General features: G+C 46.4%; 1 protein-coding gene across 3 annotated transcripts in view; it reads right to left on the minus strand.

The window, feature by feature from the left end:
• Positions 1–6,050: 6,050 nt before the first annotated feature.
• Positions 6,051–27,386, minus strand: part of VAV1 (vav guanine nucleotide exchange factor 1) — a 47,654-nt gene continuing 26,318 nt past the window's right edge. For 2 of the 3 annotated variants that reach the window (XM_044658460.1, XM_044658458.1), the window contains 20 exons: positions 24,948–25,051; positions 24,441–24,540; positions 19,314–19,409; positions 18,957–19,025; positions 18,516–18,602; positions 18,324–18,409; positions 17,510–17,642; positions 17,110–17,219; positions 16,593–16,694; positions 15,962–16,059; positions 15,775–15,797; positions 15,265–15,310; positions 14,928–15,064; positions 13,858–13,923; positions 13,649–13,680; positions 10,393–10,509; positions 9,180–9,267; positions 8,856–8,970; positions 7,250–7,404; positions 6,051–6,294 (listed from right to left, as the gene is read on the minus strand). In XM_044658460.1, the coding sequence (XP_044514395.1) occupies positions 6,241–6,294; positions 7,250–7,404; positions 8,856–8,970; positions 9,180–9,267; positions 10,393–10,509; positions 13,649–13,680; positions 13,858–13,923; positions 14,928–15,064; positions 15,265–15,310; positions 15,775–15,797; positions 15,962–16,059; positions 16,593–16,694; positions 17,110–17,219; positions 17,510–17,642; positions 18,324–18,409; positions 18,516–18,602; positions 18,957–19,025; positions 19,314–19,409; positions 24,441–24,540; positions 24,948–25,051 (1,818 nt within the window). In that variant the 3' untranslated portion in view covers positions 6,051–6,240. The remainder of the gene's footprint in view (positions 6,295–7,249; positions 7,405–8,855; positions 8,971–9,179; positions 9,268–10,392; positions 10,510–13,648; positions 13,681–13,857; positions 13,924–14,927; positions 15,065–15,264; positions 15,311–15,774; positions 15,798–15,961; positions 16,060–16,592; positions 16,695–17,109; positions 17,220–17,509; positions 17,643–18,323; positions 18,410–18,515; positions 18,603–18,956; positions 19,026–19,313; positions 19,410–24,440; positions 24,541–24,947; positions 25,052–27,386) is intronic. The other variant, XM_044658459.1, reaches the window with a different exon arrangement.

The following is a 27,386-nucleotide window of genomic DNA, read 5'->3' on the forward strand; positions in this document are numbered from 1 at the left end:
GGTGCTACCCAGAGGTTAAGTCATCGAGGATTCAGCTGATAATGACTTCATTGTGCAGAATCATCATCACCCAAACCCTTTAGCTTTCTGGATCTTAAGAGGATTCTGTCTTAAGCATTAGTGAACTAGATCTGCCTAGAGTCAGCCCAAAAGAAGTGAAGTACATAGAGTAACGGACCTGGAGTCAGGAAGACCCAAGTTTCAGTCTTACCTCAGACACTTACTAACTGTATGATCCCGGACAAGTCATTTAACCTCTGCCTCAGTTTCCTCATCTATAAAATGGGGATAGTAATAGCACCTGCCTCCTGGGGTTGTTCTAAAGATGAAGTGAGTTATTTGTAAAGTACTTTGTAAACCTTAAAACCTATATAAATACAAGGTATTATTATTATTGCCTTTTTTTTCCTTTCCAGATCAATGTTTCCTCAAGGCCTAGAATTCCCAGGTAGGGAAATTCCCTTTACCAATTCAAATCAACAGTTAGTCTGCAATTTATTATCTTATAAGGTCATAAGACTTTCTTGTCCAGAGTGGAGAAGCCAGTATATTTCAGAATAGGGACTTGAACCCGGGTCATCCTAACTCCCAAGCCACTCACTCTCTGTCCCCTATGCCATGTTGCCTCTGCTTTCATTTCTTTTGCAGACATCCTTCCTCCCTCAAAGCCCGGAGCCACCTGGAACTTCCTGGCCCCTAAACCAGCCAGGCTCCTTAGTTACAGAGATCTGCCTTATCCCATGGCTAGTATCCTATCCCCTATTACCTATTCCCCTTCCCTGTGCCCCCACGGTCACATCTGAGGGCAGGCTTCCAGAACCACCCACTTCTCTCTTGCCCTTCTTTCTCCTGCCTCCACAACACTCCAGACCACAGGAGTGTTTCCTCCTTCCACACCCACTCCAGAGAAAAGAGAATCTACCAATCTAGAAAGCACACAGCAAGGCCAGGTCGTTAGAAGTCTACTTAAGAGAAGTCGGCTTCGTCCCAGACTTGGTGGCACCTGAGCGTGCTTCCTGAATCTTTCTCTCTGCTCACAGTTCTCCAGTCCGAGCTTGGCTCATCACCAGTCCCCTTCGGCCCAGGCTTCTGGTTACCTCCTGACCAAAGATCAGAATGGAATCTGCAGTGGGGTAGAGTGAGGAAATCTTTGGATTTGGGGTTCAAATATTTGGATTTGAATCTTGAGTCTGATGCTTATACTGTGTGATGCCTCTACTTCCCCTAGGGAAGCCCAGTATGGCACAGTAGGAAGAACACTAGATTTGGAGACAGAGAATCTGCCCCGTTTCCTTATAGCCCCCAAGCCCATGGGCAGCAGCATCTGGCGAATAAGCCTTACCCAGGGTCACATACCACACAAAAAAAGAGCCGCACGCAGAGAGAAAATCACCTTGGAGCATCAGACTAGCATCATTTCTCTGCTCCATCATGAAGAGAAAATTCATACCCCTTCCTCCTCCTCCTCTTGTGTGTGAGAGGTAGGTCTGCAGCTACAGCCAGTGCACGTCCAAGTCTAAACAAGTCACAAACACTAAAGTCCTCCTAGTTTGAAAGGGCTGGTTTCCTCACTAGGGCTAAAGGTAGCAACTGCTCAACTTCCCTGCCTTCCTTATGGTGGAAAGCGAGGGAGACGGCAGTTGCACTGTTCTCTGCCCTGGGGAGCCGTCATCCGGGGCACTGTGTCTGGTGCCAAGTGTCCGTTTTAAAGCATGATGCTGACAAAAATCTAGTGAGTGCAAATGTGGGTAACCTGCACAGTGAAAGGTCTAGTAACCCAACCCTAGAGGAGCAGTTGAAGAGTCAGAAATGTTTGGCCCAAAGAAGGTAAGTCTTGGGGCGTGGATGTCCGCTTTAAACTTTATTAAACTATTATGTGGAAAAAGGAGTAGACATTCTACTTAGCCCCAGAGGGCAAAACTAAAAGCAAGGGGTGGAATAGAGCCGAGGATACTGACTCAGAAGCAAGAACTAGCCAATAATTTGAGTTATCCAGCAAGGGAATGAGCTGCCTTAAGAGATAATAACCTTGATGCCCTCCACCTCTGGAGAAAGAACTGATGGCATCTGAACACAGATCAAAAGAAACCTTTTTTATTTTTTATTATTATTCTTTTTCTTGGGTCTGTGTTCACTTTTGCAACAAGGTTCATTGGAAATATTTTACATGACCACACTTGTATAATCTATGTCAAATTGCCTGCCTTCTCAAGGAGGGGGGAAGGATAAAGAGGGAGAGAATTTGGAATTCAAAATTTAAAAAACCAAATGTTATAGGAGGAGCATGAATCAGGTAACCATGTTAAAAATGTAGATTAATAAATGTTTAAAAAAAAAAAACCAAATGTTAAGAGGCAGCTAGTGCTCAGTGGTCCTAGACCAGACCTAAAGACAGGAAGTCCTGGGTTCCAATTTGACCTCAGATACTTCCTGGTTGTATGACCTGGACAAATCATTAAACCCCCATTGTCTAGCCCTTACTGCTCTTCTGCCTTGGAATCAATATGCAGTATTGATTCTAAGATGGAAGGCAAAGGTTTTTTTTTTTAATATTTTAAATTTTTGTTTACATGTAATTAAGGAAAAATAAAATTAAAAAGTTAAATGGCAAAAAAGAGGTAATAAGATCCCTTCCTTAAAATATCCAAGAATTCACAGCAGCTAAGAGTAAATATAGGAACCATCCAGAACAAATTTGAAAATCCCTTCCTCCAGCATCCTTGGAAATTCTGAGGCCTTCTATGAGCCTTATTTCCTCATCAGAGAAATAATGGCATTTTACCATTGACATTTTATGGTTCTATGGCATACCCTATAAATTAGACCACCAAAAATCAGCAAGCCTGTGTGTGTCCCCTGGGTCAGGAGTTCAAACCAATCCAAGAACATCAAGCCTGAAGTGTGAGCAATCAGCCCGCAAGAGGGCAGCATACAGCTCTGCTAGGGAGAAATCTAGTTGAGGTCCCCCATTCTAACAGGTCATAGGATCTAACGTCAGGGACTTAGACTAAAGGGCTTTAAGAGGTCATCTCCCTCATAATGGCCCATGAAGACTAATCCAATAACCTCCTGCCTCCTCTCCTTTCTGCTCCTCTCCAGTCCATCTTTCAGAGTCCTGCCAGAAAAAAATCTCTGGTTGGTTGGTTTTTTACAACATCATATTACACTGTTGCTCAAAATCTTCCCGTTGCTTCTTCTTTTTATTTTTTTTATTTTTTTAAACCCTTAACTTCTGTGTATTGGCTCCTTGGTGGAAGAGTGGTAAGGGTGGGCAATGGGGGTCAAGTGACTTGCCCAGGGTCACACAGCTGGGAAGTGTCTGAGGCCGGATTTGAACCTAGGACATCCCAGTCTCTAGGCCTGACTCTCAATCCACTGAGCTACCCAGCTTCCTTCCCATTGAAGACCAAAGTTCTCAGTCTGGCACTCGAGGCTCTCTGTTACCCCACCAACCAGTCTGATCTCGTGCTTCTCTATGTGCCATCCCAATTAGACTCTTCCCTATTGCTGGAACACTCCTTGCCTTTCCTACTTACTTTTCTCAAGCTCTTCCTATACCTGGATTTGCCCTTTCTCCCCCTCTTTACAAGTTGCATTCCTGACCTTGAAAACCCAACATCAGGATCTCCTCCATTATAGTTCTTCCTGATCCCTCCACAGGATAGAAGACTTCTCCTCCCTTGGGTCACACGTGGCACTCTGCGTTTTGCTGTGCACCTATCTGGGGTGTTTTCTAAATATTCCACACTGCCCCATCCCATCTCCCACTCCACCCACTCCACATAGACTATCAGCTCCTGGAGGGTAGGAGTCATGTCTCAGCTCAACTTTTCCTCTTCCCCAGACTGAGCACACCATTCTACACACAAGAGACTTCATAAACGATAATTGAATTTAGCTGAACTGAATGTCCAAGACTATGGAGGCTCAAGGTCATGTAAATACTCCACGTGACTTGAATCTCCTAAATTAATATATCCCTCTCCTCACGCAGGGGTCCCAGGATGTGGGGGCCTGACTGGGGACTCTGGAACCTCAGCAAAACCCTGCACAAATTTCCCTACTCCTGTCTCTCTTTTTCTCTGTCTCTCCCTCTCTCTGTGTTTTTTCTCTCTCTCCCTCTCTTTTTTCTCTGTCCCTCTTTCTCTGTGTTTTTTCTCTCTCTCCCTCTCTTTTTTTCTGTCTCTCTTTTTTCTTTGTCTCTCCCTCTCTTTTTTTCTCTGTCCTTCTTTCTCTGTCTTTTTTCTCTCTCTCCCTCTATCTTGTTTCTGTCTCTCCCTCTCTGTCTTTTTTCTCTGTCTCTCCCTTTTCTCTCTGTCTCTCCCCCTCTCTCCCTCTCTGTTTTTTTCTCTCTTGCTCTCTTTTTTTCTCTGTCCCTCTCTCTGTCTTTTCTCTCTCTCTCCCTCTCTGTCTTTTTTCCTCTGTCTGTCTGTCTCTCTCTGTCTCTCTCACACACACACATCCCTATACACACACACCCCCTGCCTTGCCCAGGACTCAAAGTCTCACCACTAGAAAGGCTCGCTCGTGTGAGGTGACCCTTTCTGCCCTTCCCACCACCACTCCCCATGAAAATGCCAGTTTCCCAGGGTTATGAAAAGAGCCCCGCAGCCAGGAAGCTAAGGCTCTGCATCAGGTCCTGCCACACTAACTAGCTGTGTGAGCTTGGGCAAGCCTTTTAACTTCTCTGAGCCTCTGTTTACTGCTTTGGAGCTGAATGAGATCCAGAAGACTTGTGGCCCAGGCCTCTCCTTTTATAGATCAGAAAGGGAGCCCCAGAAAGGTGACTGGGCCAAAGTCACAGAGGTAGTAAGAGGTAGCCCCACAACTCCAAATCTCTGCCCTCACACGTTCCACTAGTCCTGATGCCCCTTGGAAAGACGTTGGACCAGCTGACCTTGAAGGTGACTTCTAGCTCTGACATTTTGTGATTTGAGGTTTGGGGTCAGATGTTCAGGCTCTTCGAAGAAAAGAAGTATCAGGGACAAGTAGGTAGCAGAATGGAGAAAGCACCAGGGTTCAAATCTCACCTCGGGAACTTCCTAGCTGTATGACTTTGGGGAAGAGACTTAAGCACAATTGCCTAGCCCTTACCTCTCTTCTGCCTTCAAATCAATAGAAGATAAGGGTTAAAAAAAAAAAAAAAAAAAGTTTTTTTTTTAAAAGAACAGATAGGACCAGTCTGGAGAGAAAGAGAAAGAGCTGGGACAGCAATCACTCCCAACCCCCCAAAAAGCACCTCTTTGGTGTCCCCAGAGTCCAGGAAATCAGTAAGACTGGGTACCGCTTTGGGGGTGGGCCTGGACTGTATTTGCCTCTCCCTGTGTGAGTATTAGAGCTGGAGGGGTGCCTTAGGGATCTGATAGAAGCTCGGAAAGGGAAATGACTTGCCCAAGATGGTGCAGGGCTCTGGATGGCAGGGCTGGAATGAGAGACCTAGCCACCCTGCCTATGCCTCTTGTTTTACAAGGAAGGGAAACGAAGGCTCAGGAAATGAAATAAATTGGCCAAAGTCATTCAGGTAGATAGTACATTAGAATTGAAGCATTTTGGTTCTAAATCTAGTGCTCTTTCTACTTTATATCAAGTTATTCCCTTGTTTTACAGGTGGGGAAACTGAGTCCTAAAGAAGAGATGCAACTTCTGCCAAAGTCTTTCTTTGTGAATAACTGACTCTGAACATAATTTCTATGTGTGTATCTGGATATTGTGTATCTTGTCAGCATGGGACTGTGTGTGTGTGTGAGCACAAGTACCTGTGTGTGTACCCACATGTGGTGATGGGCGGAGGGAGGAACGACAGTGTGAAGCAGGAAGTGGTAAGGCTGACAGAGAGATAGGGCAGCCCCCCGCCCCAACCGGGGGGCCAAGTACTCTGCCTCTGCTGGGCAGGACTCAGCCCCAGCTCGTCTCTCCTCTCATCCCCTGGCCAGCACCGAAGCTGGCTCCCCTTTCTTCTTCTTTGCCCACTCAGAGCTGGGCTGTCAGGTTCCTCCTGGACTAGGAGCCCCCATCCCCAGGACAGACCCCCCCACCATCCAGTTCTTTTATCTCTTTATTTAAATTGGCTTCCTTCAACCTGGGAGGAAGCCAGGGTTTCATAAATTAAACAGTCTTGGGGCCTGGGCCGGAGACCCAAGAAGGGGCCCCCCAAGGACCCCGAGTGGTCCCCCCTCCCCTCAGGCTGGTCTCAGGGTCCCTGCTTCAGGGGGTGCCTCAGCTCTGAAGAAACTCCCAGTCTCAGCAGTACTCAGAATAATCTTCTTCTACGTAGTTGGATGGAAACCAGCCGATCTAAAAGCAGACAGGAAAAGAGAGATACGGTTAGAATTGGCCGTGGACCCTCCTCTGAGCCTCCTCTGTGACATCGCAGGAAAGGAGGCTCTGGCCTGCAGAAAATGTTCTTAGCCTGGGGTCTATGAACTTGCATTTTTGAGTTTTAGTTATATTTATTTAGTTATATTTATATAGTTTATTTATATTTATTTAAACTATTTATTTAATTTATATATAACTTATTATAACTATTTATTTTATTATATAATTTATTGATAGCTATATATATTTAGATATAATTTATTATAAACTATTCAAACTATAGTTTATATAGTTTATATATAGTTTATTTATATTGAGATCTATTCAAACCATTTATTTATTTTATATTTTAATATAATTTATTATAAACTATTTAATTCATTATATAATTTATTTAAGGTTATATGTATTTAGATATAATTTATTTATTATAAACTATTTAAACTATAGTTTATATTTATATAGTTTATATATAGCTTATTTATATTGCTTTATTCAAACTATTTATTTATGTTTTATATGATTTATTATAAACTATTTGTTTAATTTATTATATAATTTATTTATGGTTATATGTATTTAGATATAATTTATCATAAACGATTTATTTATTTAAACTAGTTAGAGTTTATATTTATATAGTTTATGTATATCATTTATTTCTATTTATTTTGTTATATTAGTAACTTTATTTCAGTAGAATTGCTTTTCTTTAGAATCATATATATTAAATAAAATACATTTGAAGGCATTCTTCTGAGAAGGGCCACGACTAGCAGAGAAGTCCATGACATAAACAGGTGAAGAAGGCCTGTGAAGCCTCAGCCTTCTCCCCCTCCGGCCCCCAGTTCCCATCCCTCGGGCCTTCATTGCAGCCCCCCCAGCCGCTCCATCGGGCCTCCTCCCTGGCCTGAGCCCAGGCCCCGCTCACCCGGCCATAGATCTCCCCTCGCCACCAGCCCTGGTGCCCTTTCTTGCTGATGATCTTAATGATGTCGCCCTCCTTGAGGGAGAGCTCCGTGCGGTCCCGAGCACAGAAGTCGTAGCGGGCCTTGGCGGATCCGAAGTATCTGGCGCTCCCTGGAGCTGAAGACAAAAGCCGGCTCTGAGCCCCTCCGTGCCCCGCTGCCAGAGGCCCCGACGAGGCAGCTGGCGCGACAGAGCAAACGGGGCCGAGGGAGATGAGGGGGGAGCGTGGCCGGCCTTCGGCGCCCCCAGAAGAGCCACTCTGAGACAGAGATGCTGCCCAGGAAGACGAGCCCGGCAGCACCGGCTCCATCTGGCCCTTCTCTCAGAGTCCAGGACCCCAGAGCTCTCCCCGGGACTGGGCGAAGCCTTGATCCTCTCCATCCCCAGGAGGATGCCCCCTGTCAAGTCTGGTTCATCACCCCCAGTCACCCACAAAAGCCCCATGTGTGAGAGATGGAAGGAACCTCCAAGGCCTTCCCGGGCCCAGGAAGAGGGAAGGCACTCAGGGCTGCTCTTTCTTCTTCACCCCACGAGGTTTCTGCCCACTGCCCTCGGCCCCTGGCAAGGACATATGAATGGGTGCTCTCGCCCTCTTGGTCCCCCACTCTCTGACTGCCCAGGCATGCCTCCCTGGCACTACCACCCCCATGGATGGTCTCCCCCTGAGAAGGGCAGCCCAGGAGCCCGGCACGTAACACCTCCTCCCCATCCCGGTTTCTCCTCTCTGGAGTCTGTGTCGCTGTGTCTTGGGAGGCAGAGAGAGGCTTCTGATGGGCCTCTTTCAGCGGATGACTAGGGTGGTGTGTGTGTGTGTGTGTGTGTGTGTGTGTGTGTGTGTGTGTGTGTTAGAGACAGACAAAGAGACAGACAGACAGACAGAAAATGAGAGGCAACATGGATGCCCCAGTAGAAGTGCTTTTCAGCTTCAGGAGGGAGAGAACATGAATCATGGAACCATGGGAAAATATTCTAAATTAATTAATTAAATAAAAGTTTTCAAATGAAAAAAAAATTAAAAATGTAAACTGCCAAAAAGAAAGAAAAATATTCTAGAAAAAAATAAATAATTAAAGAAAATGAGACAGACAATAAGGAAGGTAGACAGAGCATGCAAGAGTAGATGTGTAGCTTATTTATATTTGCTCCTCCGGTCACAAACTCATAAAAAGCAAAGGTGGGTGCATGGAGGAGAGGGCAGCTAGGTGGTTCAGTGGATTGAGAGCCGGGCCCTAGAGGCAGGATGTTCTGGGTTCAAATATGGCCTCAGCCACTTCCTAGCTGAGTTACCCTGGGCAAGTCACTTAACCCCCATGGCCTAGCCCTTATGGCTCTTTCTGCCTTGGAACCAATACACAGTATTGATTCTAAGAAAGAAGATAAGGGTGTAAGGAAAAAGAAAAAAAGTAAGGCCAGAAGGAACTTTAGCAATTAAATGACCAATGTCCATATTTTATAGTTAGGGAAACTGAGACCCATAACGGTTCAGTGCGTTGACCAAGGTCACAAAGAATTAATTGGAGGCAGAGTAGAATGTGCACAAGAGTCCAACCTGCATCTTCAGAGCCTACCTGGGGGTCTGGCAATGGCCCTCCTCTCTGGCTCCTTGAAGGGGAACTGTAGCATCGTGTCCAGGGACTTGAAGCAATCCTTCAGGGAGTTTTGCTGGTAAAACTCCACCAGCTCCTGGGAGGGAAACACAGTGACCAGTTGAGAATCCTCCGTCCAGGAGTTACCAAGTGGCATCTGACTGTGACTGGGGGGTGTAGGTGGGGGTCATCCAGGCCCTCGGGGGGCCTCGAGATCAGGAGGGCAGGCAGAACCTTGTGAAACACCCCCCCCCCGTGCTCAGACACCCGTCCCGGGCGCCCATGCCCACCCCTCAGCATCCTCACCACGAGCCCCCTGAACGCCTTCTTCTCCGTGATACGGTACAGCCCCTCCGCTGTCATGATCTTAATATGCTTCACTTCCACATTGAACCTGCCCAGACAGACAGACGCAGAGATAAATGCCAAGCAGGACTTGTTTTGTGATCCCGGGCAGAGGGCTATGTTCCCCCCAGCTCCACACTCCAACCTCGGGCTTCCTGGGGTAAACAGGGAACATTTGGATGCCAGGGCGCCTGGCCCATCTTTGGAACAAGAAGGCTGCATCCATTGGGCACGCAGCCACGGCCTCCATCACCGAGCCGGGCACTCAGCTCCCCGGCACCGGCCCAGAACTTCTTTTAACAGACATCATCTGGGGCTCTATTCTACCAGGGCTGGGCTGGCGCGAGGTATGGGGTGTCATGGAAAAGGCCCTGGACTAAGGGCCAGGAAATGACCCCGTCCAGTCCTGGTGGTAGCCACGCTGCTAAATATAACCGGCGAGTTAGCCAGTTCTATTAAAGGCTGCATTTAGGAGAGGCACGTGCTCCAAATCAAGGGAGGTGGGAGTCCTGCTGTCCTCGGCCCGGACAGTCCCTGGCTGAACAGCTGGGTCTGGTTCTGGGAGCACATTTTAGGAGACCCTGAGAAGCTGGGGGGCACAGAGGGTTACCACCAAAATAAATAACAGCTAACGTCGATAGAACCCTTGCTGGGTGCCAGGCACTGCGCTGAGAGCTTTGTATAGTTAGAGAATTTTGTACCTTGGACTTCATCCCCCAGAAGTCCTTCAGTATTTCCCAGAAATCCTTTTCATCTCTCTATCACACTGCATGGTCACATTTTGTATATAGTTGTGGAGAAATCCGCCTTTCTCTTGTTCTCTCCGATTGGGGCTGGGTGAGCTAGCTTTTTTACTTTAGTTATTATTAATAAACTTCATAAAATAGAATAGTCATTGTATATTAATTTTAATCTTTACAGCTTTACAATTATTATCTTATTTGATCTTCACAGCCACCCTCAGAGATGGGGCTGTTACTACTCCCATTTTACAGGTGAGGACACTGAGGCAGATAAAAGCTAAGCGCCTTTCCCAGGGTCACACAGCTAGTGAGCGTCTGGGGCTGGGGTCCCTTTCCTCTCTAAATCTACGGCCCCCTTGTTCGGAGCACCCCTGGACATTAGGGACATGTGTCTCTCCCACTGGAGAACTCCAAAACTGAGGCCAAGTTACTTGATACTGATGGCGAACTCCGCACTGTCCTTCACCCTCTGCCGCACCAGGAAGGTCCCGTCAGAGCGATGGGTGAGGATGCTTTCTGCCCCTGCGCGCTCCATGGGGCCTGCGTACCTGCCAAACAGACGACCACGAAGGGAGGGGTGACTGCGGGCCAAGCTAGGCCAACAGGCCGCCCTGACGTTGTGTGATACCTTTTTTCCCACCCCTGTACCCAGTCCTCCTTCTTCCCCGCACCCCCAGCCAACCACAGGGGCAGAAACTCTTCATTGGAACTCATCCTTTGGGGTAAGTAGGCCCTCCAAAAGGAGAGGAGGTGGAGAGCAGGTATCCGAGAAGTACCATCAAGGTCCAAGAAGGGCCCAGCAGAGTAGGGATTTGAACCTGGGGTCTCCTGGCCCCAAATGGAGCATCAACCCCACTCCCACCCCATGAGTCCCATTAGTTAGCTGGCCTCCTGCACTGTGCCTTAAGGTTCCCCAAGTGTCTTAAATCCATTATCTCATTTGCCCCTCCTATGTAAGGTAGGGTAATGATGATCCCCATTTTACAGATGAGAAAACCGAGGCACAGAGAAGCTAAGTGACCTAGCCAGAGTCAGACATCTAATAATGGGGGGTAAGCAAGATCTTCCTGACTCCAAAGCCAACTCTCTTATCCATTGGGCTACACCATCCTCCAAGGGACCATGTAGAATATTTGGTACATAGAAACATAGGCAGACCTTGATTTAGACAAACAACAAGTGTTTGTCAAATTTGTATCAATTGAGCCAACGAGGTACCATAGAAAGGGAGGGGATACAGAGTCAGAGGACCTGGCTTCTTCTCTCAAGCTCCAGCCTGGTGACCTTGGGTAAGTCACAGCCCCTGAGCCTCCCTTCCCTCATTTGTAAAAGGAGGGGTTGGGACTCCGTGACGTTTAGGATCCCTTCCAGCTCTAAATCTCCAAGCCTATGAGTCACCATTTAAACGCCCTCGGATAGCTGACAAGTCTTGTCCCCACACCCCTCCAGGCAAGACTGTGGGCTCCCCCAGGACAGGGACTGGGCCTTCTCCATCTGGCTGGCCGAGCCTAGCAGAGCACAAGAGCCTCCCAGGGGGGTGCTAAGGGTTGGATTCCAGGATCAGATAATGGAAAGGAAAGTACTCAGTGGAAGGAGATGAGAGGCTATTATTGTGCTCATGTTTTTCATCTGACAATGTCTCTACTGCTGGGTCTCGTATGAAGTAAGAGATGGAAGAAAAGCCAGGCTCCTCCTCACCGAGGCAGGAAAAACCACGGCTGATTTGGAATAGGAGAACCTGCGTCCAAGAGAGGCAACATGGCAGACTGGCTAGGGCTGGGCTGAGAGCCAGGAAGGCCCCGACTAGCTGTGTGACCTCGAGCAAGACCCTGGTGTCTCTCTGAGCATCGATTTATTCTTTAATAAAGTGGGAAGGATAATACCTATACAAACTCTCTCATAGGGTGAGGGTAAAACTCAAATGAGATCATAGATAGAATTAAAAACTGGCAAGCTTTAAAGTCATCAATAAATAGTAGTCAGGGCAGGTCGGAGGCCCAGTGGGCAGACTGCTGGGCCTGAAATCAGAAAGATTCCACTTCTTGAGTTCAAATCTGGCCTCAGGCCCTTACTCCCTGTGTGACCCTGGGCAAGTCACTTAACCCTGTTTGCCTCAGTTTTCTCCTTTATAAAATGAGCTGGCAAAGGAAATGGCAAATCATTCCATTATCTTTGCCAACAAGACCCCAGGAGGGGTTACAAAGAGTCAGACATATCTGAAAAAGATCTCAAAATTTCAGTTATTAATCATTATCCCACTTCTGCTACTTTAAGCAGCTCATTTCACCTCATTTTCCTCATCCATAAAATTGAATCAGACTGGAAGCATCTAGGTAACACAATGGATAAAGAGCCAGGCCTGGAGATGGGAGGTCCTGGGTTCAAATCTGACTTCAGACATTTCCTAGATGTGTAACCCTGGCCATGTCACTTGACCCCAATTACCCAGCCCTTACGGCAATTCTGCCTTGGAACTGTGTAATTAGAATCTGCTCCCCAGGACTCTATCTCTCAGCATTCCATGTTCCTTCTCATGTTGGGTGACCTGCTAACATAGGGAGGATATAAGTTTTGTGTAGCCCCGCCCCTCTCTCTCTTTCCCCCTGATCACAGCTGTGGAAGCGGGCTTTGGCCAAGCAGGAGAACTTACTCCTTTTTTTGTTTGTTTGTTTTATTTTTTATTTTTGTTAGATAATTAGGTTCGAACTTCTATTTCTTTTAGTTTATTTTATTTCTACTTCAAGTGATTATTAATAAATTTTATAAAATATAATACTTGGAGTTATTGCATATTAATTTTAATCTTACAGAACCAATACTTAGTTGTGTTGGTTCTAAGGCAGGAAGTAAGGATTTTGAAAAGAATAATAATCCCAATGTTAACAAACATTTCTATAGCACTTTAAGGTCCCTGGGAAGCCTATTTTCTACAAGAAGCCTTCCCTAAAATCTCTTCATTCCTGTGTTTTCCCTCTGTTCATTATTTCCCATTTACCCTCTACAGAACTAGCTTTGTATACATTTGTTTACATGTTGTCTCCCCAGTTAGATTGTAAACTCCTTGAGGGCAGGGGATTAGCTTTTGCTTCTTTTTGCATCCTCAGACTTCAGTGCAGAGCCTGGCACATAGTAGGTGCTTAATAAATGGTTTTTGGTTGATTCATAGATAAGTTTTCTCCTCATTGTATCCTGAGCCAGGCCTCCTTATTGTTTCCTGGCCATTCTTCCCAACCTCACTTTTCAGCTTTCTTGCATGAGTCTCCCCCATTAAAATGGAAGTTCCTAAGGACAGGGACTGTCTTTCTGCTTGTATTTGTATGCCCAATGGCTGGCCCAATACCTGGCATGTGACAAATACTAATTAAATGCTTTATCTAACCAATTAACTTAAGGTTGCTCCTCACCACAACCCTATGAGGCAAATGTATTATTAGCTCAGTTTTATAGATGAGAAAATTGAGGGACAGAGAGGTTAAATGGCTAGCTTAAGTCACACCGTCATTAAAGATCTAAGGCAAGATTTGAATTTGGATCACCCTGATAGCAAGTCCTGGGTTCCATATACTGTGCCAGATCTTTTAGTCTGGCTCCTGCCCTCTCACACCAGGTCCTGACACCTTGGCCTGAAGATATCAGGACACCATCAGAGCTCAGGAAGGGGACCGTGTCCCTTCTGACCAGACTCACCAGAGATAGACAGACAGATCTTGTGGAGGGCCCTAGGAGACACACAAAAGAGACAGTAAGATCAGATCAGAGGCTCCAGAACTGTGGAAGCCAAGGCTCCTGGCCTCCCTCGTGCCCCAGGAAACCTGGGATAGCCACAGACCAGCCCCAGGGACAGCGTCCCTCCCTGGCCCACCAGGATCTTGGCTAGGGGCCCAGGTCACACTCACATGAACGTAGGGCTTGACCTTCTGGCAAGGAAACCATCCCATCTCATTGGTCGCCGTGTTTCTGCCCTGTGAGTCAGGGCGAGGGGGAAGAAGACATTGATAAAGAAGCATTACGGGGGCAGAGGTGGATGGGGCACGTATGTCTGGCCGGTCCTAGATCTATCTGCTTGTCCGGCTTCTTATCTATCTACTCATCTATGCAGAGGCTGACTTTTGTTGTGCAGGGAACACAATTTTTTTCGGTTCTGGCCACTTTGGTTCTCCTAATCTTGGATGCCCCAGAGATGCTGATTCCCACCTTTCCAGGACTTTAAGGTTTACAAAGCACCTTCCTCATACCCACTTCAGGAGAAGAGTGAAGCAAGGATTTTTATTCCCATTTTACAAATGGGAAAGCAGAGAATAGACTTGCCCAAGATCCCACAGCTATTGAGAGCATGCTGGCACTGCCCCTCTCTCATCAGTTTGAGTACTGAAAACAAGGTGAAGTTCCCCCGCTGAACCCTGGTCCTCCTCCTGAGGTTCAGCTGGGACCCCAGCCCTCTTCTTCTCCCACCCACTAGGAGAAAAAGCATTTTCCTAGCAGTCATTTAGGGTAAAAGGAACCTCTGGAGCCCATGACCAGGGAGAGAACAGAGTGATGGGCACAGCGTAAAGGAATCTAGATTCCTACATCCCTTTCCTGATTCTCTCCTCCACATTTACCCCACCTTCTACACCCTGCTAGGTATCCCAGTTCCTCCCAGGAAGGGAGGAAATGAGCATTTATTTCTAGAAATTTTAAATAAATAAACTTTCTTTATATAAATCAGCAGTGCCAGATACAGCTAAGGGTTTTACAGATAATATCTGATTTGCCCCCCACAACCTCTAGAGCCAGAGGTAAGTGGCATGAGGATTCCCCTTTACAGGTGAGGAAACTGAGGCAGAGGGAAGCAAAATGACTTGCCCAGGGTTACATAGCTAGTAAATATGAGGGCAGATTTGAACTCAGTTCTTCCTGACTCCAGGTCCAATAGTCTACCCACTATGCCACGGAGGTGCCACCCTCTCCTTTCCCAACCCTTCACCTGCCACCAGTTCTGCTCAGCCTCTGCCTTGGTGAGCTCCACAATGTCTCCTGGGTTCAGCCTCAAGAAAGGGCCAAAGGCTCCAGGGGGCGGAGGCAGCCCGTAGTACTCCTGGCATACCTCCATCTTGGGCAAACCTGAGGAGCAAGTTGGGAGAGGGGAAGAGCCAAGAGCATGGAGTCAGAGCTCTGGCCGGGTGGCTGGGGACGCCAGGAGCCAGAGGGTCAGGCTGCCCCTGCAAGGCGGATGTGGACGGCCCCCGGGGCATTTCCTTCCTCTCCCAGCCACCACCCAGCCCCAGCTCAGCCCAGACAGGGCTTCTTCCAGAGGGACTCACCCAGTTCATTCTTCCTCTTGTCCTGGGCCAATCTGCTGGGCTTGTGCTAAGAAGAGAAGGCAGGAGGGTGGGCCTGGCTCCTGCCCTCTTTGCCCTCCCCTTCCCCTCACCCCCAGCTTCCTCTTCTGTATACTCAGGAACAGCTTGGAGGTCAAGGACCCAGGACTCTCATCCTCCTTTTACAGAGAGGGAAACTGAGGCTCACACAAGTTAAGGGACTATGTCACGGAGCTGGGAAATGTTGGAGGCCATAGTTAAATATAGACCTTCCAGCTTGAAGTCTAAGATCCTACACACTCCAGATCCTGCTCGCTTTTTCCAAATGGTGCTGCCTCTCCTGCAGTTCCCGGGGTTTCCTCCTGAATCCCGAGGCTGGCCTCCTGCTCCCCCCTTCCCCACTGGCCCCTGGTGGCGCCATGCCCGCAGAAGGAGGACTGGATCCTTGGGTTCCCATCCTAGTCTTGTCCCCAAGGTCCCGTGGGACTCCCCTGGGATGGGGACCTGCCTTACCTTTCTCATGGTAGAGGGGAACTCTGTAAGGAAAGAAGAAAAGGGGACCATGCTGGGAAAGTACGTTTTCCCCTACTCTGTCCTCTCCCCCAAATGCCAAAGAGCAGGGCAGCCTTAGGGTCCCCCAAACACACTGCCACCATCCCCCACCGTTCCTCCTGCCGTGGCCTAGCCCCTCCATAGTTACCTGAGTTGTGTCGGCCGCAGGGGGGCACCCTCCCCAGACACTCCTTGTGAGCGGGTGCCCGGCAGCGGTGACAGCGGTATCCCTGATAGAAGGTACCTCTGGGGGGAGGATGGCGAGAGTTAATGCTTGCCCCTGAATCTCTCAGTCCCCCTCCTCTGGCCTGGGACGGGAATGGGAGAAGAGGGCCCCAGGATGTCAGAATTAGAGATCATGCATGTACTAGGGGCAGCGAGGCAGCTTCGTGGATTAGAATTGGAAAGACCTGGGTGACCCTGGACAAGTCACTTGCCCCCCCCATTGCTCAGCCCGTACCCCTCTTCTGCCTTGGAATCAATATACAATATTAATTCTAAGACAGAAGGTTAAAGGTTTTAAAAATAAATAAATGGGGAAACTGAGGGCAGAGGAATCCAGAGCCTTCCCAAAGTCTCTTAACTCTGAGCCACACACTTTTTATCACATGCCATCATCCTCAGTCCCACTCTCACTCCCAGCCCCCCCCCTAGTCCTTAGGAACCCAGGCCACGGGGCCCACCAGCCAGAGCTTTAGGCCTTGGCTCCCAAGAAACAGAGAAGCCGAGGCCTCGGAGTCTCCCACCCGCACCAGTCACCCCAGCCAGCGTGCCCCCACCTCAGCAGCATCTGGCAGGCTTTGCAGGACGCCGTCTCCTCAAAGGAGAACATCTGGAAGTCATGGCCATTGGCAGTGGCATTCTCGGGGTAAACATTGGAGCTGGGGGCAGTGGAAGAGTAGAGGTCAGGACTGACCCAGGGAGTGGGAAGGAAGGGGGAAAGGAGGCTTGGACAAATGGAGCACAGAAGTCCCCCCACCCAGTCACTCCCAGAGGTACCAAACCTCTCAGAGCCAGAAAAGAAATTAGAGAACGCTTAGTCCAACTCTTCAAAGACCCAGATGGCTGAGGGTGCATAGTCAGTGGTATAGCAAGATTAGAACCCAGATCTTCGGATCACCCTGCCCCACTGCACAGCCAGAGGACATTCAGAACCTTCTCCTCCACCTCCCACTCTGGGTATCTCTGGGCCTTTGCTAGGTCTCTCTTTGGGAGAATAGCTGGGCATGGACTAGAAGGGGACCTGAGGTTAGGCTGGGGAGGGGGCATGAAGGTGTGCCTGGGTCCAGTCCTCACAGGGCCATCTCGAACTGTTCCATCCACTTCTTTTTCAGTTCTCTTGTCTTAAAGAAGAGCTCATAGCCCTGGGTCCCCTGGTCCTCGATCAGGAGAAACATGTGGGTCCACTGGAGAAGTCAGGGAGGGGCGGTCAGGAAGGGCTCTGGCTCTCTGGCTCCTGCACCCTTCTCCCACCCAAGGGGGACTCCCAACTCTCCAGACACACGGACACAGGATCCCAGGCACTCATGTACACGAAGGAGGCTAGCGTTAGAGGACCCTCAGGGGCCCCTCACCTTATGGCCGAGGGACGCTGTTCCTGCCTCCCCCTGCCAACGCCCCACATCCCCCCGATCCCCCACCAGACCAACAAAGCCAGGAGCCCGGGCATCCTCGAAGCCAGCCTGAGATAAGATACCTTCTTGTTGTCTCGCTCCCCAGAGGAGTCATCTCGAACCTGGTAACTGGGGAGGTTCACAAAGTCCTTTAGGTCATAGACGTCTCCTCGCCTTTTACAGATGAGCAGGGCTTTGTCCAAGAGGAAAGCGTACCTGGAGCGAGGAACAGGGGGAGCCCTGATCCCTGAAGGGTCTCTGGGCCCCGGGGGAGGGCTGCTGGTGGCATTTCCCCATTCTTCTTCCAGCCTCCCTCTCATTCATTCATTCATTCATTCATTCATTTAATACACTTTCGTTATGTACCTACTATGTGCCAGGTATTGAGGGTACAAGACAAAAATGAAATGGCTCCTGCCTTCAAAAAGGCAGCCATCATTCCATTGGAGGGAAAACTCCACGAACCCAAGTAAGTAAATACAAAATGCATATAAATTATCAGTCGGTTAATTTGCTGTGTTCGAGGAGGATGGGTCTGTGCCAGCAGCCGGGGGGATAAAGATAAACCTCTAATATAAGAGTTCTTCACCTGGATTCTACGGGCAGCCAAGGACTCCGTGCAAAGATTTCAAGGGGTCCGTAGATTTGGATTGAAAAAAAAAAAAAATATATATATATATATATATATATATGTCTTTATTCACTATGATTAGTTTCCTTTGCAGTGCTATGATTATGCCTTCACAACCGTTATTCTGAGGAGTCTGTACCGCAGTCTTCACCAGAACACCTGAGGGCTCCGTGATACCAGAAACATTATCAAGCTCTGCTCTAATAAGAGATGGTGTTTGGGGACCTAGAAGGAAACTGGGGACTCTGAAGAGAGAGACTTGGTACCTGTCTATCTTGGATCTCCTCTCAGATGTGGCAATCTTGAGTTCCCCGTCGATCTTGGGCCTCCCATAGGGTGCCAGGTTCTTGGTCTAGGGATGGGAAAGGGAAAGAGGGCAGGGGCTGGCACCAGGGGCAACAGAGTCCTTTTCCCCACAGAGGAGGCTGCCCCACTCTGCCTAGAGCCCCCATCCTTACCAGGTTCTCAATGGAGAGCTGGAAGGTGGTAATCTGCTTCAAGGTCTCATTGTCTCTCTTGACCTCATTCACACACTGGGCCAAATCCTGGGAACAAAGAAGACAAAGCAGGGGTTGTTAAGGGAAGGAGAGGGGAGACCCCGGGTCCCAGAAGGCTCCAAAACGAAGAGCCAGAAGGGACCTTTGGACAATTATTTAAGTCAGATCCTTCATTTCACAGAAGTGGAAACTGAGGCCAAGAGAAGGAAGGAGGCTTGACCAAAGTCGCCCAAGCAGGAAGTATCAGAGTCCGTGTCCGTATTCTCACCCAGGTCCTCTAACCATGAATCTATGACCATTTTATCTACATCATGTCTATATGTCTCTCAAGTCTCCCCCCAGTCTGTGGTAGCCCCCCCATCCCACCACCCCCACACACACCGCTTCCATTCTCCTCCTCACCCTCATGGCATCTAATGCCAGCCGCATGTTCTCCTTCTCTGTAGTATCTGTTGTGTGCTTCACCAGTTCCTGGGTGAGGGCAAAGTTTCAGAAATAAAAGAAAAGACTTTATTCCCTCCCAAATTCTCCCATGACTCACACATGTCCCCTACATCCTTCCAGGAAACTGATTCACACCGAGTACAAGTGATGGAATTTCTTCTAAACTTTTTTTTTTTTTTTTGCACACTTTCTACCCAAGCCAGGAACCCAGCTGCCTTGAGCCACCCAAGCCCATATTGGTTGAGGTTACTGTTCCTTCCTTCCCCCTCCCCAGACAGGGGCCACCCAATGGGGTTGGGAAGGTAGAGAATTCACCTGAAGGAGAAGATGGTATTTCAGAACCCGCTGCATGGGTACCATGAGCAGGTCCCTCAGGGTGAACCGCCCATTGTTGGCTCTCTGGGAGCATTCCTGGGGGGAAAGCAAGGGAACCCAGTCAGGAGAGCTCACATCTCACTGGGTCTAACCATCCTCTGGTGAAGGAGTCGACCTCCCGAGAGGCAAAGAGACAGAGAGATGCCCTTATCTAGAAAGCAACAAGCTCACCCTGGGGAGTCACTAAGGAAACAGGCAAGGAAGGCTGTGGGAGAAAGAGTGCCCGGCTGCCCAGGACTGAGTGACACTTCCCAGCTTTGGTTCTTGAGAGGCGTCCTGGCCCAACAGACTGTGCTCGTCTTAGAGCCAGGAAGATCCAGGTTCGGGGATATATCAGAACAATATCAGGCCCATGCCCATTGGGAAGAGAATCTTCAGAATAAGCACTGACATCTCAGAAAATCCACAAGTGCTACAAGTCAGGGCTGGATTTATCGTCTTGATTGTCCGGGTGAGTGGAGGTTGCTGTTGAGTGATTTCAAGTTGCATTCCAACTCTTTGTGACCCCACTCAGGGTTTTCTTAGCAAAGAAACTGGTGCGGTTTGCCATTTCCTTCTCTAGCTCATTTGACAGTTAAAGAAACTGAGGCAAGTGGTGTTAAGTGACTTACCCACGGCCACACAACTAGTAAGCGTGTGAAGCCAGATTAGACTAGTGGTATCAAACTCAATAGAAACTTGGGTCACTAGACTGAATGTAAAGATGCCTGCTGGCTGTACCTTCACTTAGAAAACTATATATTAATATTCTATGTAATTTGTTAAATATTTCCCAATTACATTTTAATCTGGTTGCAGCTGCATTAGGAGGTGTCCCCACAGGCAACACATTTGACACCTCTGATCTAGATTTGAAGTGATAGAAAAAGCCAACAGTGAGGATTAACTTAGAAGCAAAGCATGGGGAGGTGAGCAGGTAGATTGAGAGCCAGACCTTGAGACAGGAGGTCCTGGGTTCAAATCTTACCTCAGAAACTTCCTAGCTGCATGACCCTGGGCCAATCACTAACCCCATTTGCCTAGCCCTTAACAACACTTCTGCTTTGGAACCAGTACATAGAACGGATTCTAAAATGGAAAGGATTTTTTAAAAAAGCAAGACGTAGATATGGTTAGTTTTCAGAGCCAGTTGTTAAAATTTTCCCAGTGTTCTGTTGCTGCCTAACTTCAAATCTTCCCTCTGATCCTCACTAGCTGTGTGTCCATAGGCAAGTCACGGTTTCATCTCTCTGATCTCAGATTTTTCTCACATGTAAAACTCAGTTTTCTCATATGTAAATAATGCATGTACATAAAACATGTTAAAAATATATAATAAAGGGTTGATAATAACTCCTGACGTATCTACTACTAGTAGATACCTACCAGAGACCTACTGTGAGTTTCAAATGAGAGAATGTATGTAAAGCCCCTTGATAACTGAAAATTATATCTAAATGTCCATTATTAGTCCAGCTGTGTGACCTTGGACAAGTCACTTCCCTTCCTCTGAACTCTGACCTCACATCTGGAAAATGGAGATAATAACGCTTGTCCTTCCTTCCTCAAGGGTTATTGTGAGGAACTCGAGAGAATTAGAGAAGGGAGGAAAGCCAATGATAGAAAGAGCACAAGATTAGGAACCAGAGGGCTTCGTTTGGATCCCAGACCTGTTCCTTAACCAACTCAGTGACCTTGGGCAAATTATTTAACTTCTTTGAGCACTGGATCCCCTATTTGTAAACTGAAGAGTTTGGACTTTCGTTTGTGCTAATCCTTTCTAGTTCCAAATCCTATTATTTATCAGTCACAGAACTGGGCAATTTTCTGAAGGCAAATCAGTCCAATTTTCTGCTTCTCCTGTTCAAATCTGGTGCCAGGTCATTGTCCAATTCAAATATTTTAAATATTTATACATACATGTCTATTTACACATGCATGTATATGTACAAACACACGCATATATCTGTTCGTGTTTCTGTGTGAATAAATACATGTGTGTGTTTGCATATACCTATACAACTATTCTCTATAGGTTGTCCAACCTATATCAGCTGGTCAACAAGTATTGTTGCTTACTATTTGCCAGGCATTGTGCTAAGTGGTGTTGCTACAAAAAGAAGCAAAAACAGCCCCTTCTCCTCGTCCACTTAATTTTTCCTAGGTGGAGAGTTAGGACAAAATCTTTGGAGTAGTAATGGATCTCACCCAGGAGGCTTGATGCCATTAGCACAAAGTCATCCACCAACTGTAGCATCTGGACATCCCAAGGGGGAATTCCTCTTCCACTTGGCCTCTGAACTGGATCTCTTTCGTGATATTTTATGAGTGTGCATATCTTTTTTCTTTAGGTCTTGTCTTATCTTAATGATCACAAGTTGGTCAAACAAAGCTATCTGTTGGTATATCTTTAAAGGAATCTTGTATTATGTTGACAGATGCCAGGGAGCCACTTTTGTTGGAGGAGAGGCTCTAAGTCAGCATTTTACTCTACCAAATCAAACACTTTTATTATAGTCAACAAACAATAAAGGAGATCGTTAACTTTTGCTTAATTACATGATGGGGAAAAAAGGAGGGCTGCAGGAATTTTGCCTGCAAAAGTCTACCTGTTGCCTTCTAATAACTTCATCAAGGATGTCCTCAATGTATATATAGATTCTCATGAAAAAAGTATATTGTGAATATGTACGTATGTGCATATATATATGTATATATATGGAAAAGTAAGTTTCAGTTTAATATTCTCCCCATCAGATTTTTTTTTCTTTTAATAGTAATAAGGTCTGAGATTTTGGTTTTGTTCTTCTGCATCACTGATCTTTGTTTCCTTTAGAAACCTAGTGAATTAATCCTTCAATGTCCTCATAATAATACTGTTTCCAGCTTGGATCTCCTCTGGGGATACTTGTTATAGTATCCATCCCACTTGCCCATCTTTATTTTCTTTGATATTTCTTCCTTCTCATTAAGCACTTCTAGGAATGTAATGCTAGTGTCTGAATGGCACAATTCTACTATCCTGGATGGTAAAAAGAGTTTAATCTAAAAAAAAAAAAAAAGATCTTTTTTCAGATCTTTTCCATCTTTCATTGTTTGTTGTCCTCTTTCAAGTTTCATTCTCAGGATGACTTTGCTTGGTTGAATCTCGTTAAACTTTCTTTAAACTGGTTTTGGCCTCCATTTCCTTCCTTCTGTCCTGAGCCTTCTCTTCTCTCTCTAGGTGCTCTCATCTGTTCTCACAGATTCAACCCTTGATTTCTACGTAAATTATTCCCAGATATACATTGCCAGTCCTCATCTCTTTCCTTGAACTCCAGTCCTACATCTCTAACTGCTTACTAGACATAACCCCTCAGAACTCATCATCATTTCCCTGAAACTTCCATTTCTTCTAATATCTCAATTTCTATCAAAAGCATCATCACTCTTTCAGTCATGCAGACATCAGCTTCAGCCCTTCATTATCACTCCCTCCCTCCATCCCCTCCATATATCCAATCAGTCGTCAAGTGTGAACAATTCTATTTCCTCAGGCTCTCTTTCATCTGTCCCTTTTCTCTTCTCTCTAGTCAAACTACAACCACATTACTGTGAACCCTCATCATGTTTCCTTGAACTTTTATACTGACTTCCCAACTGGTCACCCTCTCTCTCTCTCTCTCTCTCTCTCTCTCTCTCTCTCTCTCTCTTTCTCTCTCTCTCTCTCTTTCTCCCTCTCTCTCCCCCCTTTATCACTCTTCTCTCTTTAACCCATTCTTTACACAGATGCCAAATTGATACTTAATGCCCTATATAGACTGAATTGACTCATTGGTGAATATTCCTCATGTCTCCAGTAGAATGTAAGCTCATTGCAAGTAGGGATCATTTCATTCTTTATTCTGGTATCCAAGTGCCTGGCATCTAGTAAGCACTTAATAAATATTTATTAGTCTCTGGTCTCTAGTTGTTTTAGGCTCTGCTCATAATCACCTATAAGATTTTGCAATTCAGTTTACATTCTAAAAAGGCATAGCCCACAGAAGTCATATCTTTCCTCTTGGAAAGTAAACCAAGCTCTTCTACCTTGGAATCCATACTTAGTATCAATTCCAAGACAGAGGTAAGGGTTTAAAAAGTCAGGGGATGGAGGCAGTGAGGTGGATCCGTGGATAGAGCACCAGAGCTGGAGAGAGGAGGTTGTGGGTTCAAATCTGACCTCAAACATTTCCTAGCTGGGTGACGCTGGGCAAGTCACTTAGCCCCACTGCCTAGACCTCACCCTTCTTCTGCCTTGGAATCTATACTTAATATCAATTCTAAGTTATATCTAATTCTAAGTCATATCTAATTCTGGCAAATCTAATTTTATACCAGTGATTCCCAAAGTGGGCACTACTGCCCCCTGGTGGGTGCTGCAGCGATCCAGGAAGGCGGTGATGGCTACACTTTTTTTGTATTACATTCTATTCTGAGTTCAATAAATAGTTTCATAATTTCCAGGGGGCGCTAAGTAATAGTTTTTCTGGAAAGGGGGCGGCAGGCCAAAAAAGTTTGGGAACCACTGTTCTATATTAATATCAATTCTACTTACTCTTTTACTTTAAGTAATTACTTAAACAAAAAGTAACTTACTTTAAGTAATTAAGTAATTACTTAAAAAGTAATTACTTAAAATAAACACAAAATTACTTTAAGTAATTACAGAAAATAAGAGTTTTAAAAAAAAGTTCCACCTCTTCCACTTATTCCCTGCATGACCGTGGGCAAATCACGGATTCTATCTGGATGTCCGTTTTTCATTCATAAAACAAGGCGGCTGGACAGTCCCTGCGCTCCCTTGCTGTCCTGTTCGTATCAAGGGAAATGGAGAAAGGCTTCCAGAACTCTGGGCGGTGAAGCCCGAGAAGGGAGGAAGCACAGGTTAAAGAGCGGCACGCAATGAGGATGGGTCCCAGTCTGCGTCGCGGCCGAGAGTGCCGCCCTCATGAAACCACAGAGCCACGTGGGTATCTGGAGCTATTTGCGGGTCTCTCCCGCTTATGGTGAGACGGCGCGAGCCTCCTCCGTTATCCCTCGCTCCCTGCTCTGTCCCAGGCCACCAACCTCCAGCTTCATCTGCACGTCTTCCCGCATGGTGGCCACTCGGTCCAAGTGCTTGCTGGCCGACTCCACCTGGCTGCAGTAGCGGCCATAGACAAGGAACCTGCGGAGGGTGAAAACCAGCGGTGGGCAAGGAAACGTCTCTGGGAGGAGGCGACGTCTCCGTCGCTTTCTTAAGTCAAGACGACGAACGGAAAAATGAATGAAGCCGCCGTTTGTAGTGTTTGACCATTTCCAGGGTCAATCGGCTCTCCAGAGTCGAGGGGGCCCTCACTCACCTCTGAGAACGCAGGGGAACCTCGGGGGCTCCTCTTAGGCTTTCCCTAACCCAGGAGCCCCCCTGAGACTCAGTGCACAGCCTTTTTGACTGAAAGGGAAGTCGAAGACCAGGGAAGGGGAGCGATTTATTCAAAGCCAATCGGTGGCTAAACTGGGACTGGAACCCAGATCTGCAGCACTCCTGGAGGCCACCCAGCATCCTTTAGCTACTCCTCCCCCTCCCAGTCTCACCTTTCCTTATAGCTGATGAACACCTGATAAAGGTCTGGGGCACCGTTGGCTGAAAGCGCTTCCTTCAAGTCCCTCAGGAAGCAAGTGTGGACGCTGAGAAGGTCCTGAGCAGAAAATACGGAATTAAAGAATCACAGAGGTAAAAGGGACTTTGGTGTATCAAATACACAGCATGTGGTATACAACACTCTCAGTGCAGACTAACTAGATTAAAATATTACTGGGGCTAGGTGACCCTGGTCGAGTCACTTCACCCTTGTTGCCTAGTTCTTACCACTCTTCCGCCTTGGAACTAATACCCAGTATTGATTCTAAGATAGAAGGTAAGTTTTTTGTTTTGTTTTGTTTTTAACATAACTAGGAAATATTTAACAAAATAAATGAAAATGTAATAAAACATAGATGATAGTCCATTTCAAACTAAGTCCATAAATGGCTAGCAAGTATCCTTATGCATGGATTTTTGTTATTGTTCAGTTATTTTAGTCATGACCAACTCTCCTTGACCCCTTTGGGGTTTTTAGCAAAGATAATGAAGTGGTTTATCATGTCTTTCTCCAGCTCATTTTATAGATGAGGAACCTGAGGAAGCAGGGTTAAATGACTTGCCCAGCTAGTAAGTGTCAGATTTGAACTCAGGAGGAGCAGTATTCCTCATTCCAAGCCCAGCACTTTATTCATTGCACCACCCACCTAGCAGCATTATGTAAGGACTGGTGACCCCCATTTCTATTTGAGCTTGGCAACACAGCTCTAGCCCAACCCATACCTGACTCCAAATCCTCTCCTAACATCCCTACAATTGATCATCCCCCTTCTTTCTGAAGACTTCCATCTATGGAGAACCTCCTACCTTCCACTTTTATTTTAAAATTTTAACCCTTACATTCTGCCTTAATATTCATTCTAAGACAGACAAGTGACAAGGGACAATTAAGGCTAAGTGACTTACCCAGGGTTACACAGCTAGTAAGTAGATCTTATCCTAGGTCCTAACCACCCTGGGTCTGATGCTCTATCCACTGTGCTACCTAGCTGCCTTCCACTTTCAAAGATCTTTGGCTGTTAGAGATTTTGTCTTTTCTCCCACATTCATACCTAAATCTATCTCTGGACAGTTTCCACCCATTACGTCTATGTCTGCCTTTGGAGGCAAGCAGAGTTAATAACAACAATAATCAATATCTCATTTTTAAATAGCGGTCTGAGGTTGGTAGTCCTCTTCCCCAACACCCTTCAAATACTTGAAGGCAGCTATTCTGTCTCCCAGTCTCCAGTCTTCTTTTCTCTTCTCCAGGATAAATCTTTTAGAGAAAGAACTGAATTTGGACTCAGAGGAGTAAGAGAACCAGGGGTTTACATCTGCCACTTCCTCCCTGTATAATCATGGGCAAATCACTTGCTCCCTGTAGACCTCAGTTTTGCATCTATAAAATGAAGGATTTGAACCAAATGACCTCCAAAGTCCCTTTCAAATTTAAATCAATGATCTTATGGTATCCATTTCCTTAACTGGCCCTAAATGGCCCGGTGTCCAGACCCCTCATGCTTGTGGTAGGCATTTGTCCTCTGAATAGAACATGATATTCCAGATGTTACATGATTTGACCCAGGCACAATAGAGGAAGATCAAGACCTTCCTTCTTAAATACAATATCCATTTTGGGGGAAGGCTACCATGTTGATTTGTATTGAGCTGGCTATTCTCTAAAATGCCCAGGTCCTTTTCATATGGACTGTTGTCTCACTACTTTTCCATTTCCTGCTCTTAAGCAGTTTGTTGGGATTATTTTTGTAAAGACATTTTATTTTACCAATTACATGCAATAACAAATTTCCACATAAGTTTTCTGAAGTTATAAGATACAAATTGTCTTTCTCCCTCCATTCCCTCCCCTTTCCCAGAGCTGGCAAGCAATTCAATCTGGGTTATACATGTATTATCACATAACACATATTTCCATATTGTTCATTTTTAAAAGAGAATAATCATCTAAAACCGAAATCTCCAAATAAAAACCCAAATAAGCTAAAGTGAAAAATCATATGTTTTGATCTGCATTCAGACTCCAGTAATTTCTTCTCTGGAAGTGGAGAGCATTCTTTGTCATAAGTCTTTCAGAATTGTCCTAGATCATTGTGTTGCTGAGAGGAGCTAAGACTTTCACAGTTGATCATCACACAACATTACTGTTATTGTTGACAATGTTTTCCTGGTTCTGCTCATTTCACTCTGCATCAGTCCATGTAGGTCTTTCCAGCTCTTTCTGAAATCATCCTGTTCATCATTTCTTATAGCACAATAATATTTCATCACCACCATATAGCTCAATTTGTTCAACGATTCCACAACTGATGGACATCTCCTCAATTTCCAATTCTTTGCCACCACTAAAAGAGATGCTATAAATATTTTTGTATAAGTAAGTCCTTTATCCA

The sequence above is a fragment of the Gracilinanus agilis genome, chromosome 1 (assembly GCF_016433145.1).
Source record: "Gracilinanus agilis isolate LMUSP501 chromosome 1, AgileGrace, whole genome shotgun sequence".
NCBI lineage: Eukaryota > Metazoa > Chordata > Mammalia > Didelphimorphia > Didelphidae > Gracilinanus > Gracilinanus agilis.